We start from the raw sequence: 16,308 nt of genomic DNA, 5'->3' as shown, positions 1-16,308 counted from the left end.
ACCGAAGGTTTGGGGGATGAATTGGGAGGATCGTACCGGTAAACCTGGAGGAGAAGAGAGTTGATGTGGCGAAAAGTAGTTTGAAAATGTGTATGAGGCTGAAGATGCGGCAAAGACGGCATAAAAGACCAACTTGGAGGCGATTGCGCGCAAAGCGAACCGATTGGGCGAAATCTGGGGTACGTTCACCGCGGTAGCGCGCTTCCTTTACCCAGGAGGAGAAGATACCTGCTGCATCCAAGCTCCAACAGAGCTTCGTTGTATCAGGATGAACATGGCCGAGCTTTTTTGGAACTAACGCAAGCTACTTACACCTGCCGAATGTGTTGATTCTCTGGAAAGTGCATGTCTGCCCGAGCGTAAGGTTCTCAGATCTGAAGAGGACCTACCTGCCAAAAGCAATAAGCCTTTGCCTATTCACGCCGTTTACGCGAGCGGCTGCTGGCTTTGCCGCAGGTTATCTACGGCGGGAGTAAGGTACTTGGGGGAAGGGAGAGAAGAGAAGGCGGTGGCGGCGTAAACGGCGTAAATTACCCCTCCAAACCAAGGCCCGTGTGTACCAAGGTAAGGTACCTCAGCCAGGCAGTGTGTCACTGCTATGTGTGTGTGAGGTCAGGCCCAAGGACCCCAGCTTTCAATCTGCCCCGCATTTCCCTCGACTGGCACGTAATCTTGGCAGGTCTCCCCGTCATCGCATTCGCTGGGAGTTGAGAGACCTTGCCGGGCTTGCATTAGCTAGTAGCTGCCCACCTACCTTACCTTAGCCCGCCGTGCCAGCTCGTTCCCCCGGCCAGCAAAAGATACCTATCTTACTGCGTATACTAGATAGGCAAGCAGCAAGGAAGCTGAGGAAGTGGCGCTCGGTCTGGTCGTTGCGGTCAGGAAATCCAAGGGCAAAGGTACATTACCTTGACTCAACACCAGACCAGGGGACCAAAGCTCAAAACAAGACACATCCGTACTACATGCGCTACTGCGGCTGCTGCTGCTACTATCTACCTACCTCAAGGTGTATCCGTACTTGCTCTCCACCACCGGCAACGGCAACGCGGCGTCGAGTTACGTTAGATTATCAAAGTGATAAGCCGCTGCCACCCGTAATCTATAAACTTGGTCTTCCCCCTCCCCCGCCTCGCAGAACATTGTTGGCAGCTTTCCTACTTCTCTTTGCTCATCTTTCTTTTGCGATTGACCAATTGATACCCCTCTCTTACCTTCTCCCTCCGATATCGCACAAAGCTTCCGACTGCAACACACTTACCCCAGGGAAGCCGTCTCACTCTGTTGGTGACACGGCGACAGAGAGGAGCTTCAGTACTTGACTGAAGAAGAGAACTTGTACACATTCACACACACAAACACACGAGACACAATGGCCCTCCTCAGAGCCTCCGCGTCCCTGGCGCGTCCCGCCGCCCGCGCGGCTCGCACGCCTACTGCGCGCAGAGCATTCTGCCTCTCCGCTCCGCGCATGGCCGCCGCCCCGAGCCTCTTCGCCGGCGAGCCCTCCGGCCCGGCCCTCAAGACCGACATTCCCGGTCCCGCGTCCAAGAAGGCCACCGAGGACTTGCACAAGGTCTTTGACACCCGGAGCTTGAACATGCTCACCGACTACAAGAAGAGTTTGGGCAACTACATTGCCGACGCCGACGGCAACGTCCTCCTCGATGTGTAAGTGAAATGGAATAGAGGAGAGAGATTGTAGCTCCATGTTGGACCCAAAACTTACAAAGTGTTGACAGCTACGCTCAAATCGCCTCTATTCCTCTGGGCTACAACAACCCCGCCCTCGCAAAGGTCGCCCAGACCCCCGAGATGGTCAACGCAATCATCAACCGCCCCGCCCTGGGTAACTTCCCCCCCGAAGACTGGGCGGAGGTCCTCCGCACCGGCATCCTCAAAGTGGCGCCCAAGGGCCTCGACCAGGTCTTCACCGCCATGGCCGGCTCCGACGCAAATGAGACGGCCTACAAGGCCGCCTTCATGTGGCGCCGCCAGCAGGAGCGCGGCGGCCCGGACGTCGAGTTCACCGCAGAGGAGACCTCCTCTGCCATGAACAACCAGTCCCCCGGCGCTTCCGACCTCTCCATCCTCTCCTTCAAGACGGGCTTCCACGGCCGCCTCTTTGGCTCCCTCTCCACCACCCGCTCCAAGCCCATCCACAAGCTCGACATCCCCGCCTTTGACTGGCCCCAGGCGACTTTCCCCCTGCTCAAGTACCCGCTCGAGGAGCACGTCGAGGAGAACGCCGCCGCTGAGAAGGCCGCCCTCGACGAGGTGGAGCACCTCATCAAGAACTACCACATCCCCCCGGCCGCCGTCATCGTCGAGCCCATCCAGTCCGAGGGCGGCGACAACCACGCCTCCCCCGCCTTCTTCCGCGGCCTCCGCGAGGTGACCAAGAAGCACAACGTCCTCCTCATCGTCGACGAGGTCCAGACCGGCGTCGGCGCCACGGGCAAGTTCTGGGCCCACGACCACTGGGACCTCCCTACCCCTCCCGACATGGTCACCTTCAGCAAAAAGGCCCAGACGGCGGGCTACTATTTCGGAAACCCCGAGCTGCGCCCCAACAAGCCCTACCGCCAGTTCAACACCTGGATGGGCGACCCTGCGCGCGCCATCCTCTTCCGCGCCATCGTCGACGAGATTGAGCGCCTCGACCTCGTCAACAACACGGCCCGCGTCGGTGACTACCTCTTCGGCAAGCTCGAGGGTCTGGCGAGCAAGTACCCCGGTCAATTCGCCAACCTCCGCGGAAAGGGCCAGGGCACCTTCATCGCCTTTGATAACCCGCGCCGCGACGAGTTCCTCAAGAAGGCAAAGGGGCTGGGCATCAACATTGGCGGATCGGGCGAGAGCGCCGTCCGTCTGAGGCCCATGCTCATCTTCCAGGAGCACCACGCTGATATCCTCATCGAGGCCCTGGAGAAGATTGTCAAGTCTTGGTAAGAAAAGGGAAAAAAGTTAATAGTCCCAAGTAACATGGTTGAAATATGACTCATGTTATGTGGGTGTTTTTTTTTTTCTTGGAAGCATTATTTGCGGTTGGGGGTTTCATCTGGTCAATATCATGATTTAGCGTATGAGTTTTAGTCTCAGAACAAAACAAGTTCACAAGAGGACACTTTGAATGAAACGATTTCTACAATAATTCCAGTCCATCATAGTACATGACTTTCATGTCCAGCACTTGGCGGTTCGGAATGGCCAACCCCCGCGAGATGTGCATGCCCATCCCGTGCGGAAACGAGGCCATGCATTCCAGGTCCTATCATATCGTACACGTCGTTCCCCGTCATGCCCGGTCCACGTACCACGTCCCGTGGTTACACGTCTCTCTCCCCTGAACTCCTTGAACCAGATGGAAAAAAAGCAAAAAGCCTACTTTAACCGCCCTGTTCTGTCCATAGCCGGTATATGCAAAACAAGATGAACAAAAAATCCGACAACGCCATAAGCTCTAGAAATACACATCCGTTGTACCGGACAACTGCCGCATAGATTGAGCCGGAGAGGTCTTGTACTATGCCGTCACTGACACATCGAGGGCCGTACAGCGGCCATGGTGAGACTTTGCCTTCTTAGGCCTCGTAGTTTCAAAGGTGTAGCAGTGGATGGATGGTTTCGAATCATCATCGCTCCACGCTCGTCAAGAACTCCTAACTCGCTAGCCCTTCTTGTTGTAAGTGGCCAATATTCGGGATGGCCTTTTCCTTTTGTGAATCCGACACATTCTCGTCTTCGTTGTAGGCGTCTCGAGGTATGTCATCAGATTGCTGGCGTGATGATTCACTTGGTGTTGATCGCCCAGACTCTGTCTTGGTTTGTTCACCTGTAGAAGTGCCCTAGGATGAGGATCAGGATCAGGACTTTGAATCAACTCGCAAAATCGTGTCCACTCACCAACTGTGTCCTGCCGAACGACTTTGGCCGGCCTCGTCCTCGCCTTATTGGCTCGTTGGCAGCCTCCGAAGCTGGACCGGGCGATAATTTGTACACGGCGAACTCCCCTGGTGTTGTTGGGCTTTCCCTAGTTATTGGCCGGGGCGCTGGTGCTAGAGGTGTAAGGTGCTGCGGCAGCAAGGGGCGTAGTTGTCTCGCCTTGTCTGCTCGTGATGGTCGACCTCGTTTCCGCGGGAGCGGCGCTTGCTGTTGTTGGCCCGGGCTTCGAGAGCCGCTGGCCACCCCGGCAATCTCCATACCGGCGGGTCGCGGCTGTATGTTGGCGAGCTGTTGATTATGCAGCTGCGGAGGCGCTGGCAATAACGAAGATACGGGCATCGAGCTTGAGTAGGTTGCGAGGCCTTGCGTTGCTGAGGCCAAGGGTGGTAATTGCGCTGGTGGCTCCATAGGCGATGCGGCAGCCAAACGCTTTGGTGGTTGTTCGAGAAGGTCGTTAATGGACTTCCGCTTGAGGTCCGGGACACGCATGGGACCTTGGAACATCTGCTCGGTGACCGCGAGACATTGTCCCATAGTGCGGCCTGTATCGTGACTGTCAGTATGAAACCTCGAGTTCGTCAACGTTGACGATCCGTACCGCTGGGCAACTGCATCTTAAGCCAGTCTGGCTCGACATTGTGCGTCTTCAAAAACCCCACTAAGGGGCCAACATCTAGGCTGCTGTTTTTGATGGCTTCCGCGAGGATGAACCTCTGCCGTCGAGATGCGCGTCAGTGTCGATGGTCCGTGACCGAATGAAGACCTGCTGCTTACCTTTTCCTCCTCTGTAAAGGAGTAAGCCATCGTGAGAAGGGCTGATTACTACCCGTACGGATTTCATAAAAGAGAGAGATCTTGGACCGGAGACGAGACGAGATAGGCATCTGCGACGCGGGGTTCTAGCAAACGAGCGGATCGGCTGTGCTAGCCGGTGGTGACGGACGATGAGTTACTAGGCAAACGACTATAGCAAGAGACAGGACGCAAAGCGCGCGACCGGTGTCGACAGAGCTGGCACCGTCGACTAGAAGAGTCCTGTGACCAAGCAATCACCCTATATGAAAGGCAAGCGCGGCGGCGCAGAACAAAAGCTTGCGGCAAGGTCAAAGAACAAGCGGCGTCAGTAAGCCCTCCGCTGGCACCGTTAGAAGTGAACGTCGACGGCTGCGTCTATAAAGATGAGACGCAGTGAGAAGGCAGAAACGCGTGGTGAAGAGGGAAGCGATCAGGCCGGCGCAAGCGCGCGTTCTCGACCCGAAGCCACCGTGAAGAAGACCTCGCACCACAACGAAGTTGACGGGATGTTGGACGAGGCGCAATGAGGGGGGCAACACAGCCTGGACAGGCCGTGTAGGAGGAAGTGGAGGCTTCGATTGTTTCGTTTGCTTCTGGGACCTAGGCCACTTTGCGACGAGGGCCTGCACGGCGCGCACTCGGGGACTGGCTGGTGCGACTAGGGCCGGGGTCGCATTTATGAGGTGTGTTTTGCGCGCGAGACAGCCTGGGGGGGAAACAAGCGAGACAGGTTTGCCGAGAAGTCAGTTACGCATTAGGCCTGTCTGGGAGACCTTCCAGGGTACTGGTTCAGTTGAAGTTTAGTATCCGAACGGTAAGTTGGTCCGGCTGCTGCTCGCAGCAAGGTTTAGAGGCCGGAGAGTTGGAAGGTGTTAGTTCTAGTAGTAAGCCTCGGACTCGAACAGCGGGCGAGGCGAACACTGTTTGTTTTGAGATCCGTGATGACGAGAGGGAAGTGTATTCTGGTCAGTCTTTATTTTTGGGAATCCTCTCGAGGCAACGATACCATGCGCAAAATGGATGAATCGGTCGTATCTCCAAAAGTGCCTTTGCCTCGTTGGATGACCCTAGTGTAGAGTTGCAGTGTCTGAGCGAGGGTGGCTGGGGAATGCCCGCAGATCTATCGACTGATGGCGATGACTGTCAAAAGACGGCAGGCTGCGGCTCATGCATTAGGGCTCCGTCTGTAATGAGCAACGCCTAGACCGGCGGGGAGGAGTGTCTGCTTAGGTGACGAGGTCGAAGCCGAAATGGAGTGCAGAAGATCGAATAGGAACACAGGCCGACTTAGCGTTTCCGGGAGGATTGTCAAGGCCGCTTCGTCTTGGACGGCAAACCAGCTCTTTTTCGTTCGCCAACCGTTGATGATGGACTAACACTGCACCGCCAATCTAGTCGGAAGTTGACGCTAGGCAGTGCACACACAGAGAGAGGGAGGTGGGTTGAGTTGGTGGGTGGTATGGATGCTGAAAGTTGGCGCAAGCTGCTTGTAGGCGCATACGAACAGTTGAGAATCGAGAGGCTAGAATCAGGTTGAGAGCGCAACGACGAATGTGGTGGTGTGGTGTGGTGTGGGAGTGATGGGTATGTTTGACTGGCGTCGTAGTCATCATCTTTGGGTGCGTCTTTGTCCATGTCAGGATGTCGTTGAGAAGCTCCTGTATGCTTTTGTCATTGTCGCCGTCGCCGTCGCTGCCGCTGATGCCTCTCGAAATCCCATGCTACCCTATCTCGTCAGAATTTCCCGTCCTTGGGCTGGGCTGTCTTTGCGGCTGGCTTCTTTCGTCTTCCCCGGCAGTGGCTTTATCCCACGCGCCTCTCGCGCCTCCGATTCCGTCGCCGCTTTCCTGCTTTTTTGTCGGCAACCAACCGCATCCTTCTTGGCCATTTTCCCTGCGCATGTCTCACCAGTCCCCCAAAGTGGAAGAGGTTCCATTTGGTTGGCCGACAAGCACACCAAGAGGGCCTCAACTGGGCCTCTTTCGATCGCATTCGAGTTCGAGAATGGGGTCCGTCTCTCGTAATAGCTCGCAGGTTGATCCTCACTGGAGGTATCCGTAGCCACTCATAATATCACATATGACTGCATACGCTGTAGCTGTAGCTGTGCGCTGCGTTGCGTTGCGCGCTCTCCTCTTCCCTCTGGTCTCCAATATGCAATCGACAGAGCATCCATCCCTGTCTCCCGCTCGTCCTGCACACATGCTTCGGTGCAGCACGGTCCCTCTGCCATGGTACTAGTGGCCCAGCACTGGGCTGAGATGAGCCAGATGCAGCAGCGGTTCTCTGCGGAATGGGAGAGCAGCGTGCAGATGCACAAGCAGATGCAGTGCGATTCAAGGCTCTTCCTAGAGGTTGCGCCCGCTGGCCAATCCGGTGGATCGACATGGAGCGCCTGACTCTGGGTCGCTGCCACTTGCAGGACGTCATTGTCGTGGTGTTGGCCGAAAGCATGATACTCCCTGCTTGGTCATAATCAGAGACGTAAGCTTAAATGAGAAATGAAGTCGACCGTGAGGATATTCGTCAGCACTAGCCAACAGTTGTGATTGTGCCTGCGTGTTGAGGTCGAGGTAAGATAGAGAAATAAGTACCGTAGGATATGTCGCTGCCGTCGCCAGTGAGTGACTGACTGCAGTCCAGCGTGTATTCGATTCGGTGCTATTGGGAAGGTGTGCTTGAATTGGGATGCGCCGGCCCCTCCTTCCCTCCCCCACCAACTTCGGCGAGCGTTCCGTCAGCAGGCGCCGCTTCTCGTCGTTCCTTCCCATCTCCATCTCAAAGGCCGGCAGTGCGTCATTCCATTCTCGCCTCACAGAATGCGCGCCGTTTGCCCTCAGCATTGAAACATCGGACGTCTTTTTTGACGACAAAGACAGCAAAGAAATAATGATCGACGTACGACCGAATAAGGATATCTGGGCATCCTAGTGCCCGCGACAAAGTGGCAGCTCATCGCCCTCATTGGCCGCAGCACACTCAGGCCCAGTCCTCTGCCGACTCTGGCAGGAAACCACTGGATTCCCTCTGCGCCAATCATGGACCAAAACCGGCATCCGAGCCAGCACAGGGCACGGGTTCGTCACATTGTTCCGCTTGTCAGAGAGAGCCGCAGCAAAAGGCAGCGCCGCATTTCAGTGGGCAATGGACTGAAGGCTGAATCTCCCTCCCGCTGATTGCTGCGCGCGGGGCGGCGGCCCAATATGTGACCTCAAGGCAAAGAATGTCGATGTATCCGTGGTGGGGCTGAATCAGCAAGAATCCCAATATGCTTCACAACTTGCGCTCAACAACGACAACGACAACAATAATGAGACCAGGTCAAATGAGACCAGGTCAAATGAGAGTCGGATTGGACGAGTCGACGGATTGGATTTCACTTTACTGGGTCGCTGCGTTCGTCCACCGCCTCTTTATACCTACTGCCCACCTTGGCCACTTCATCCGGCTTCAGCGACGTCTTTGCTGCACAATGAGCTGGCATCCTCCCACTGGAAGGCCCCACCCATGTACAACGCGTCCATGTAAATGGCTCCGCCGTTCCCAGATGGCAGCAAATTACCTAGGCCGGCCGTCACTAGCAGTCGAGCATGCCCAAAGCTGGGTACGGCCACTACAAGCTGGCTCTTCCATGCGACGGCATCGTTGCCACACAGCGAGGGCTGCATCACATCGCTAGCTTTCGTGCATCATGTTGCTTCGAACTACCCTTACCCTTTGGCTCCTGTTCACATCCTCTCGGCAGCTCATAATCGGTACGCTAGTAACTCCGTCGGGCTGTGCAGGTTGCACTCGACTACGTAGTTGACCATCGGATGAACATGGTTCACTGGCAATCTTCTTCTATGGAGAGGGCCTGGGTGGCTCGACTGTAGGTCTAAGTCGTCGATTCTGGTCTCCTATACGATGCATTTTGACCGAATTTTGGCTGATGCTCGATACCACGTGGTAATAGTAGTAGTAGAGGCGAATGAACATTTACCGATTCACCGTCTCCGCATACCACCCGGCCCAGATAAGCCTCCGACCTAATCTGGCACTCACAATGCTCAGGGGTGTCTCTTATGTGGAATATAATACCTTAGAGACCAGGTGGATGCGAAGTGTCGGTGAGGAATAACCCAAAACTGAGTTTCCTGCTTGCGATGATCCCAGCTTGTGCATGAATTTGCCGATTGGTGCGTCTTTTTCGACCATTCCGTCTCGCACCTTTATATTTATTAATGTTTGCATAGCTCTTAAACTCTTTGGGCTGTATTTTGGAAGATATCCAACTCGTTATGACGGGTTCCAAGATGGGTCAGCTTGCCTACACGCATGACATTGCGCTTTCCACAGCGAGGAACCAGCCAGCATGCATGCAATATGCACGATTTCCAAGGTCACAAATGGAAACCTTCACTAGACAGCCTTGCAGGAAAGAACACAACCAACAAAATCAACATCTCCTGGAGCTTGGTTCAAAAGTAAAGCTAGGTGTACTCTTTCGGAATACAGCATTGGGCGATTGGGCAATCATGGATTCATTATGGCTTCAGTGACGTGGGACCCAACAAGAGAAACATCCCGTTCGTACGTACCCTCGTACCGGCTGGGGTCCGATGGTGGGGGTTCTTTTAGACGCAGCCATTGGGCAGATCTCCCGCATGCTATTCCTGGGGAAGTTGTGATCGGATTCCAAAAGGCCAGACCTCGGGACCCGGCGGTAGATATGATCCGAACAATTTGCACCGCCGGTCGGATCGGGGTGCTGGCCGCGATTGACAATGGCTTACAGTTGTTGGCGGTGCTCCCAGGCTCAACCACAGGGAAGTGGCTAGGCTCTTAGACCCCAAGCCCAAGCGCGACGAGCTGAGTGGCTGCGCACCTTCGGAAACTGGTGCTGTGAGATAATCCTCGCCAGTGTCCGCCGTCCTTTGCGACTTCGTACTGGATTTACTACACCTTTTTTTTTTCCTTCTCCGGGCGCTCTGCCAGCCGAACCAACAGACCTTCTTTGGCATATCCTATATCACGCAGACCCTCAACAGCCCCAATTGTATCTCCGGCACGTCGAGCGACTGTCTGCAATGCCGAGAATCTCTAGCTCCAACTAGTAATCGCTTCACCACCCAACGCGCCGTCGCCGTCTCTCGCAACTCATTCCCCCCGTTTTCTCTCTCTCGCCTTCCCGTTCCTTCTTTCCTTCCCCACCCAACACAACAGCTCTTGCCCCTACATGCGCACCGGCTTGGCTCAATCGCAAATTCCTCTTTTTCCACGTGTCGATTTTTCTCTGAGCAACCGCCGCTGCTCGAGACTTTGGACGACACGAACCGCGAATACCGTTACACATCCCTCGTCTCGCGCACTCGCCCTACCGAGGGTTCCCGCACTTGCTTGATGGAGGATGAAGCGCTGGCGACGGTGAAGATGGAGGAGGTAAAGATTGAGGTTGGTGTCGCGCCAAATGGCGTCAACATGGAGCGAGATCCAAGCAGAACATCGGCGCAGAAGAAGAGTAACCATGGGTCCCGCTCCGCTAGCATGTCGCCCAGTGAGGGCATGGCCAACGGTGAAGGCATCTCGACGCCAGGAGGCACGCAGCGACCGAAACTCTCCCGCAAAGCATCACAGAAGCCCGTCAAGCGCGAGTCGCCTCTATTCCACGACCTGCCAGACGTCACGGAGCAGTCGTGCAATACCTTCCAGGTCATACCCGATTGTCTGTATGGATCAAAGCACATGGGCTCGACCGACAACGATGCTCTCGACTGCGACTGCCGTTCCGAGTGGCGTAAGTTCCCCCGCCCTCCCTCGCTGCTGTGCGAAACCATCGCGAGCGCCCCCTAACTGAAAATCGCGTGTCGCAGATGAAGGAAAAAATTTGTCGTGCGGCGAAGACTCCGACTGCATCAACAGGGCGACGAAGATGGAGTGCCTTGCTGGCGGCGGCAACTGTGGTGACGGCTGCCAGAATCAGAGATTTCAGCGGAAGCAGTTCGCCGATGTTTCAGTCATCAAGACGGAGAAGAAGGGCTTCGGCCTCCGCGCCAACGTTGATATGCAGGCTAACGACTTCATTTTCGAGTACATCGGCGAGGTTATCAACGAGCCAACCTTCCGACGACGGATGATACAGTACGATGACGAGGGCATCAAGCATTTTTACTTCATGTCGCTGACCAAGCACGAATTCGTCGATGCGACAAAGAAGGGCAACCTAGGGCGCTTCTGCAACCACTCATGCAACCCGAATTGCTACGTCGATAAATGGGTCGTCGGAGAAAAGCTGCGCATGGGCATTTTCTCCTCGCGAAAAATCAAAGCCGGTGAGGAGTTGGTGTTCAACTACAATGTTGACCGCTATGGAGCCGACCCCCAGCCCTGCTACTGTGGCGAGTCAAATTGCACTGGATTCATTGGTGGCAAGACCCAGACCGAACGGGCGACCAAGTTGCCCCTTACTACAGTGGAGGCGCTCGGCATTGACGACGGTGATGCCTGGGACACAGCGGTGGCCAAGAAGCCTCGCAAAAAGAAGCCCGAGGAAGACGACGAGGAGTACGTTAACAGCGTGCAGGCTAGAAGCCTCGACGATGATGATGCGCGCAAGGTCATGGCGACTCTGATGCAGTGCAAGGAGAAATGGATCGCCGTCAAGCTGTTGCAGCGTATTCAGCAGTGTGAGGATGAGCGGGTGATCCACTCCGTCATGCGCATGCACGCCTACCAGATTCTCAAGACAACACTCAACACCTTTATCGACGACCACAACGTCGTTCTCCAAGCTCTCGATATCCTCGATAAGTTCCCGCGACTGACCCGAAACAAGATTGAGGGCTCAAAGATTGAAGCCACCATTGGCGTACTCACTCAGTCAGAACATGAAGAGGTCAGCGCGAAGTCGAAGAAGTTGTTGGATGAATGGTCCAAATTGGAGCTCGGTTACCGCATTGGGAAGCGAAAGTTTGACCCCAACACATCTGCCACGAATTCGTTCCAAGAGAGGCGCAACATGGACCGCGAAGAGGATGTGACTGCAAAAACGACTCCTGACCCCCTTCAGAATGTCGAAATTCCCAAAGGACCTCGAAGCAACATTCCTCAACGGAACACACATTTCTTCAATGGCCCTCCGCGTCAACGAAGACACCAAAACTTCAATGGCCATGGAGCATTACCACTCGGGTGGTTCACAGCGACGGATCAGCGCGGGAACACATACTTTTACAGCAAGAGCGGTGCTACCACCTGGCAACGTCCTACTAAGCCCGCCGACGCTCAAAAGTCGACACCCAAGGCATTGCAAGAGCAGCAGCTGCTCAAGAACATTATCGATCAAGTCACGAAGGAGCAAACCCCCAGACCTTCGGCATCACAGACACCTCAACGCGCAGAGACTCCCATTCAGGAGAATAAGCAGGAAAAGTGGCGCTCTCTTAGCATCGACAAACAGATGAAGATCTATGAGAACACGGTATGTGTAACTTCGTTTGAGCTCCTAACCACCTGCTAATTTTCTCTGCAGCTCTTCCCCCATGTCAAGTATGTCGTCGATAAATACAGACACAAGCTGCCCAAGGAAGATCTTAAGCGACTCGGCAAGGATGTCTGCAAAAAACTTGTATCATCAGACTACAAGCGCAATCGAATCCAAGACCCCACGACTCCACTTGACCAGAAGCAAGCTAGAAAGGTCAAGGCGTACGTAAAGGACTTCTTGGACAAGGCCATTGTGAAGTTCAGACATCTCGAGAAGGAGAAGGCGACTTCCGAAGGCGACATGGACAAGTCAAAGGACTCTGCCACTTCGACCAATAAGGAGATTGAATCACCAGCCGACGACGTTATGCTGTCCGACAATGAGGAAGGCGGATCAGTGGGTAGTCCTGAGCGCAAACGCAAGCGTGAGGAGGAGGCAGCTGAGTCACAAAGCCTGACTCCCTCAGATGAGCCATCTGTGAAGCGCCTTAGAGAGTTTGATGCGGACGGTGCAACACCACCGCCTCCACCCCCGCCACCTCCTGCTGATCCCGCACCTACTGCTACCTCTGAGGAGCCGCTGTCAGAAGAACAAAGGGCCCTGAAGGAGCAGGAGGAGGCCCTAATGCGAGAGAACGAGGAGTCTGAACGCCTGGAAGAAGAGCTTACCAAAGCCATGGACATGGGAAGCACCCTGAACGGTCACCCCCCGGTTAATGGGGGAGGCGCTGTCGATGAGTCCGCCATTACCAACACCGGCAATGAAGTGGCTCGGCAGCAAGAGGTCATAGGTCACTAGACACAGCCACGACACAACGCCTAAGCCAGGCTTGAGACGTTGTACGTGGAAGCTAGGGATAACCCAATTGTGCGACTTCCAACGGAGGGGCGGGCGTCAACTAAATGAACAAGCCGAAGTGAAGGAACTTTCTCGGCCTTGTATGTATAAGCAGGCATGTTGCATTTTTCTCGTTCTGGAAGGGAACCAGCAGACCCCCACCCAAACAAAACAAAGGATCTCTCAGATACTTTGATTTTTGTTCAGGGTTTTTTGTTACGATTATAATGTGGATATCTTCGGTCATGGAAAAGAAAAAGAACTGGTCGTGGCCAAGTGAAAAAGCTGTACCTAGACCATTGTGTCCATTGTTTTCTTCTTTCTTTTTTCATCGCCAATCCCCCAAGCATATGTTGGCCTTTTTTGGGGGGGTGTGGGTGTGGTGGGAAACTATGGGAATAGGGCGGCATGGCATCATCCCCAACGACGGGCGGGCATTGGGTTCTTTTTTCCAAATGAGATTTGGGCACCGTGACGACAAAAAAAGTCATACCAGGCAATTGGCGTTTTGTACAAAAGAAAAGAAGGCAGATAAGAAACATAACTTGAACTAGTAGTAATGGATGTGAATGGAGACCTCAAAGTACAAAGATGAATCACATTACATTCTCTACTGTATGCGTGACATCTGTTCACATTAGAGGAAAAGGGGGCATAAGATGGATTGAAGCACCGATGCCATTGCTGTATTTCCTCTCTCCTCTCTTTTAATCTAAAGTGCCTTGAGGCTTGCGTTTTGCTTTTGTAGACCAGATAACTTTTTTCTCCCTCTCGGAGACCGACTTGACCATCCCATGATGATGAACGCCATGCCACATATGCCAAGTGCGAGATGCCACTAAGAAATGTGGCAGATCCAATACCTCATATACCCTCCTCGTAGACTCGGGTTTTCGCCTCTGTACCAAGGGGTTCTCATCCTCACCGTCCTAATAATCCAAAGGGGGACTGAGGTGGGTGTGAAATGAAAGCGAAGACCAAGAAAATGAGCTGCCTGTGACTTTATACAGGGCCACCAGATCCGAGCTCTCGCTCTCTGCCGATCCCAGGCATTACGTTCCTAGGCGCTGCTCACGCCTTCCATCTGCACTTTCATCGCCCATGAAAGGATTCGTCCTCGGTCTCTCTCTCCTGCCAGACATCATCAGTCCCTCCTCTCATCTTCCATTGCTGGCTGTTACTGGCCAACCCATCCCCCGGTCTCATCAAATTCCTCCTCCATTTCCACCTCAGAAACCTCGTCCTCACTACTGCTCTCCTCCCCGCCGCGCTTCCTCTTCTTCTTCTGGGTAGACTGCACCTCGGGCGCCTCGTCCTTGCGCATAAACACAAAACTCCTTGCCGCCCTCTCCTCCCCCTTCCACGCCGCCCCGCTCGCCTCCCCCGTCTTCTTCTCCCGTATCACACCCGCCGTCCGCGCGTGCTTGTAACCCGGGTACGCGCGGGAATGGAACTTGAAGCTCTCCAGCGCCTGCAGGCCCGCGTGGCGGCCGAGGTCCTTGACGTTCCAGAGGGTGTACGGGTCGCCCTCGAACAGGGTCACGACGATGGTGCCCTTGGGCGCCAAACTGGGCAGGGCCGAGGTGAAGAAGGCGACGAGGAGCTCCTGGTTGTAGCGGACCTGGCGGTTGCGGTCGGTGGACTTGCCGCCGACGTGGGGGAAGTTGAAGAGGATGCGGTTGAAGATGCCGGTTTTGGTCGGGGCCGACATGTGGAAGCCGCGGTGGTTCGGGGCGGATTTGCGGGTGAAGGGTTTCATGGAGCGGGCGTCGATGTTGTAGAGAACCCTGTTATTGTTCTGGACGGGGGGTTTGTATTTCTCGTCGTCGTCTTCGTCGATTTCCTCCTCCTCCTCTTCTTTTGCCTCTGGTGACTCGGCCTCGGCGGGTCCCTCGCTATCATTCTGGTCGTTCTCGACGTCGCCTTCGCCCTCGCCCTTTGCTCCTTTTGACTTGGTAGGTTTTGTGGTAGAGGCAGTCCCGTTGATCTGCGCAATATTCTCCACGGCGTGGGGGTACTTCTCCAGCAGCTCCCGCTCGTTCTTCTCGAGGACCGTCGCAGTCAGGTTACGGCAGCCGTGGTGCGTCGCAAGGCTCGCTGCGAAGCTGAGATCGCCCTCGCCGATTAGCAGGATGGCATCTTCCTTGGAGAACGGGATCACGGGCTCCTGGTTCTGGTGATACTGTTGTTGCGCCTTCTTCTTCTTGGCGTCGCTCTCGGTGGCCTGAGCGCTCTTTGGGTTCTTCTTCTTGTTGTTGTTCTTGCCATTGTTGTTCTGCGGTGCGCCGCCCGTCTTCTTCTTCACAGTGTCCACGAAGTGGCTCTTGTGGTTGATCGACCCGAGCTTCCGCTTCTTGGCCATGGCGGACGAGGGGCTGTGAGAGAAAGGCTGGTGGCTCGGCGGAGGGAATATGCGGCGTGATGGGTAGCCGGGTTCGCGGTCCGGGCCGTTTCGTGGTGGTTGTAAACTGGGTTAGGGTTTTCGAGGTGACGTCCGGCGTACGGCGTGTATCGCGGTGCAAAGTGGGATGTGGTGGTCGGCGGCGGTGCTGTTGCTACCCGTGTCGGCGCCGGGGGGGTGGGAAGAGTGTGTAAGGTATGCACCCCACGCTCTGTTGTACCGCGACCGAGCAACTTTTTTTTTCTTGCCGTCCTCTTCCCGGGGCTCTCTTTCTGCCGTATCTTTTGACTTTTTGCGACGCTACGGCGGTGAGCAGGCATGGCGCGCTCCGGCGGCTCGGGAATAGACGAGGTTCAGCCGTGGAACCCTTCGCTTTTTTTTTTTTTCCAAGCTCGTCAAGTGTCAGTGGCCTCCTTAGAAACCGACCCCTAGTACGGGGGAGTGGATTGGGCGATACCGGATTATGGATAACTACAGGGGGCTGATGAGAAAGAGGGCGGCGGGAGACGGGACCTGTGAAGGTACCCGGTACAATTCGTGCGCGGGAGGAAGAGTGTGCTGTTCAGGCGCCAGGGGACTCGTGGGCCATCCGCACCCCGGGCGTGCGCCGTGAGATGGACCTTCGAGTTTGCAGGTGCTGCAGGGAGGAGAGGTTTTGGAGCTGACTACCTCGGATCTATCGAACTTGGAAGACACCTCGTCGTCCTTCGTGAGAGTAGGTATTCCTCTTTACAGCACTGAGGACTGGCCCAGACCCCATCTCTGTGTGATCTATTGAACCCATTGCTTTTGGGTACATGTTTGGTGTGAGGTGTCTGATGGTGGTTGTTGTTCGTCCCTTCTTCTTAGCGTGGCTCTTATTAGC

General features: G+C 55.0%; 6 protein-coding genes across 6 annotated transcripts; 3 read left to right on the top strand and 3 right to left on the bottom strand.

Annotated features, from left to right (window-relative positions):
- Positions 1 to 1,471: 1,471 nt before the first annotated feature.
- On the top strand, positions 1,472 to 2,952 carry BDZ83DRAFT_590044 (4-aminobutyrate aminotransferase; the record flags this gene model as incomplete). Its single annotated transcript, XM_060506294.1, has 2 exons — positions 1,472 to 1,671; positions 1,743 to 2,952. The coding sequence occupies 2 exons, from the start codon at positions 1,472 to 1,474 to the stop codon at positions 2,950 to 2,952; spliced, it is 1,410 nt and encodes a 469-aa protein (XP_060359427.1).
- A 212-nt stretch (positions 2,953 to 3,164) lies between these two features.
- BDZ83DRAFT_723632 (uncharacterized protein) lies at positions 3,165 to 4,749 on the bottom strand (the record flags this gene model as incomplete). The annotated part of the gene is made up of 4 exons (XM_060512582.1): positions 3,165 to 3,192; positions 4,271 to 4,487; positions 4,544 to 4,658; positions 4,720 to 4,749. 4 exons carry the CDS (start codon positions 4,747 to 4,749, stop codon positions 3,165 to 3,167), a joined length of 390 nt encoding a protein of 129 aa, XP_060359426.1.
- Positions 4,750 to 10,152: 5,403 nt separating this feature from the next.
- Positions 10,153 to 13,003, top strand: BDZ83DRAFT_757039 (SET domain-containing protein; the record flags this gene model as incomplete). Its single annotated transcript, XM_060514839.1, has 3 exons — positions 10,153 to 10,516; positions 10,593 to 12,199; positions 12,251 to 13,003. 3 exons carry the CDS (start codon positions 10,153 to 10,155, stop codon positions 13,001 to 13,003), a joined length of 2,724 nt encoding a protein of 907 aa, XP_060359425.1.
- Positions 13,004 to 13,066: 63 nt separating this feature from the next.
- On the bottom strand, positions 13,067 to 13,636 carry BDZ83DRAFT_96138 (uncharacterized protein). The gene has a single exon (XM_060516032.1). The coding sequence runs from the start codon at positions 13,582 to 13,584 to the stop codon at positions 13,246 to 13,248; it is 339 nt and encodes a 112-aa protein (XP_060359424.1). The 5' UTR covers positions 13,585 to 13,636; the 3' UTR covers positions 13,067 to 13,245.
- Positions 13,637 to 14,219: 583 nt separating this feature from the next.
- BDZ83DRAFT_590038 (uncharacterized protein) lies at positions 14,220 to 15,404 on the bottom strand (the record flags this gene model as incomplete). The annotated part of the gene is made up of 1 exon (XM_060506293.1): positions 14,220 to 15,404. One exon carries the CDS (start codon positions 15,402 to 15,404, stop codon positions 14,220 to 14,222), a length of 1,185 nt encoding a protein of 394 aa, XP_060359423.1.
- Positions 15,405 to 15,522: 118 nt separating this feature from the next.
- On the top strand, positions 15,523 to 16,084 carry BDZ83DRAFT_96157 (uncharacterized protein). The gene has a single exon (XM_060516033.1). It carries the CDS (start codon positions 15,641 to 15,643, stop codon positions 15,926 to 15,928), a length of 288 nt encoding a protein of 95 aa, XP_060359422.1. The 5' UTR covers positions 15,523 to 15,640; the 3' UTR covers positions 15,929 to 16,084.
- The last annotated feature ends 224 nt before the right edge of the window (positions 16,085 to 16,308 follow it).

The sequence above is a fragment of the Colletotrichum acutatum genome, assembly GCF_030867785.1.
Source record: "Colletotrichum acutatum strain CBS 112980 chromosome Unknown BDZ83scaffold_147, whole genome shotgun sequence".
In the NCBI taxonomy this organism is placed as follows: Eukaryota; Fungi; Ascomycota; class Sordariomycetes; order Glomerellales; family Glomerellaceae; genus Colletotrichum; species Colletotrichum acutatum.
Note: the sequence above shows the minus strand (reverse complement) of the source record. Positions and strands in the feature narration are given on the sequence as shown.

Coding starts and splice junctions, on each gene's coding strand:
- BDZ83DRAFT_96138 (XM_060516032.1), bottom strand. CDS start 13,584: ATGTTTCTTATCTGCCTTCTTTTCTTTTGTACAAAACGCCAATTGCCT.
- BDZ83DRAFT_96157 (XM_060516033.1), top strand. CDS start 15,641: ATGCACCCCACGCTCTGTTGTACCGCGACCGAGCAACTTTTTTTTTCT.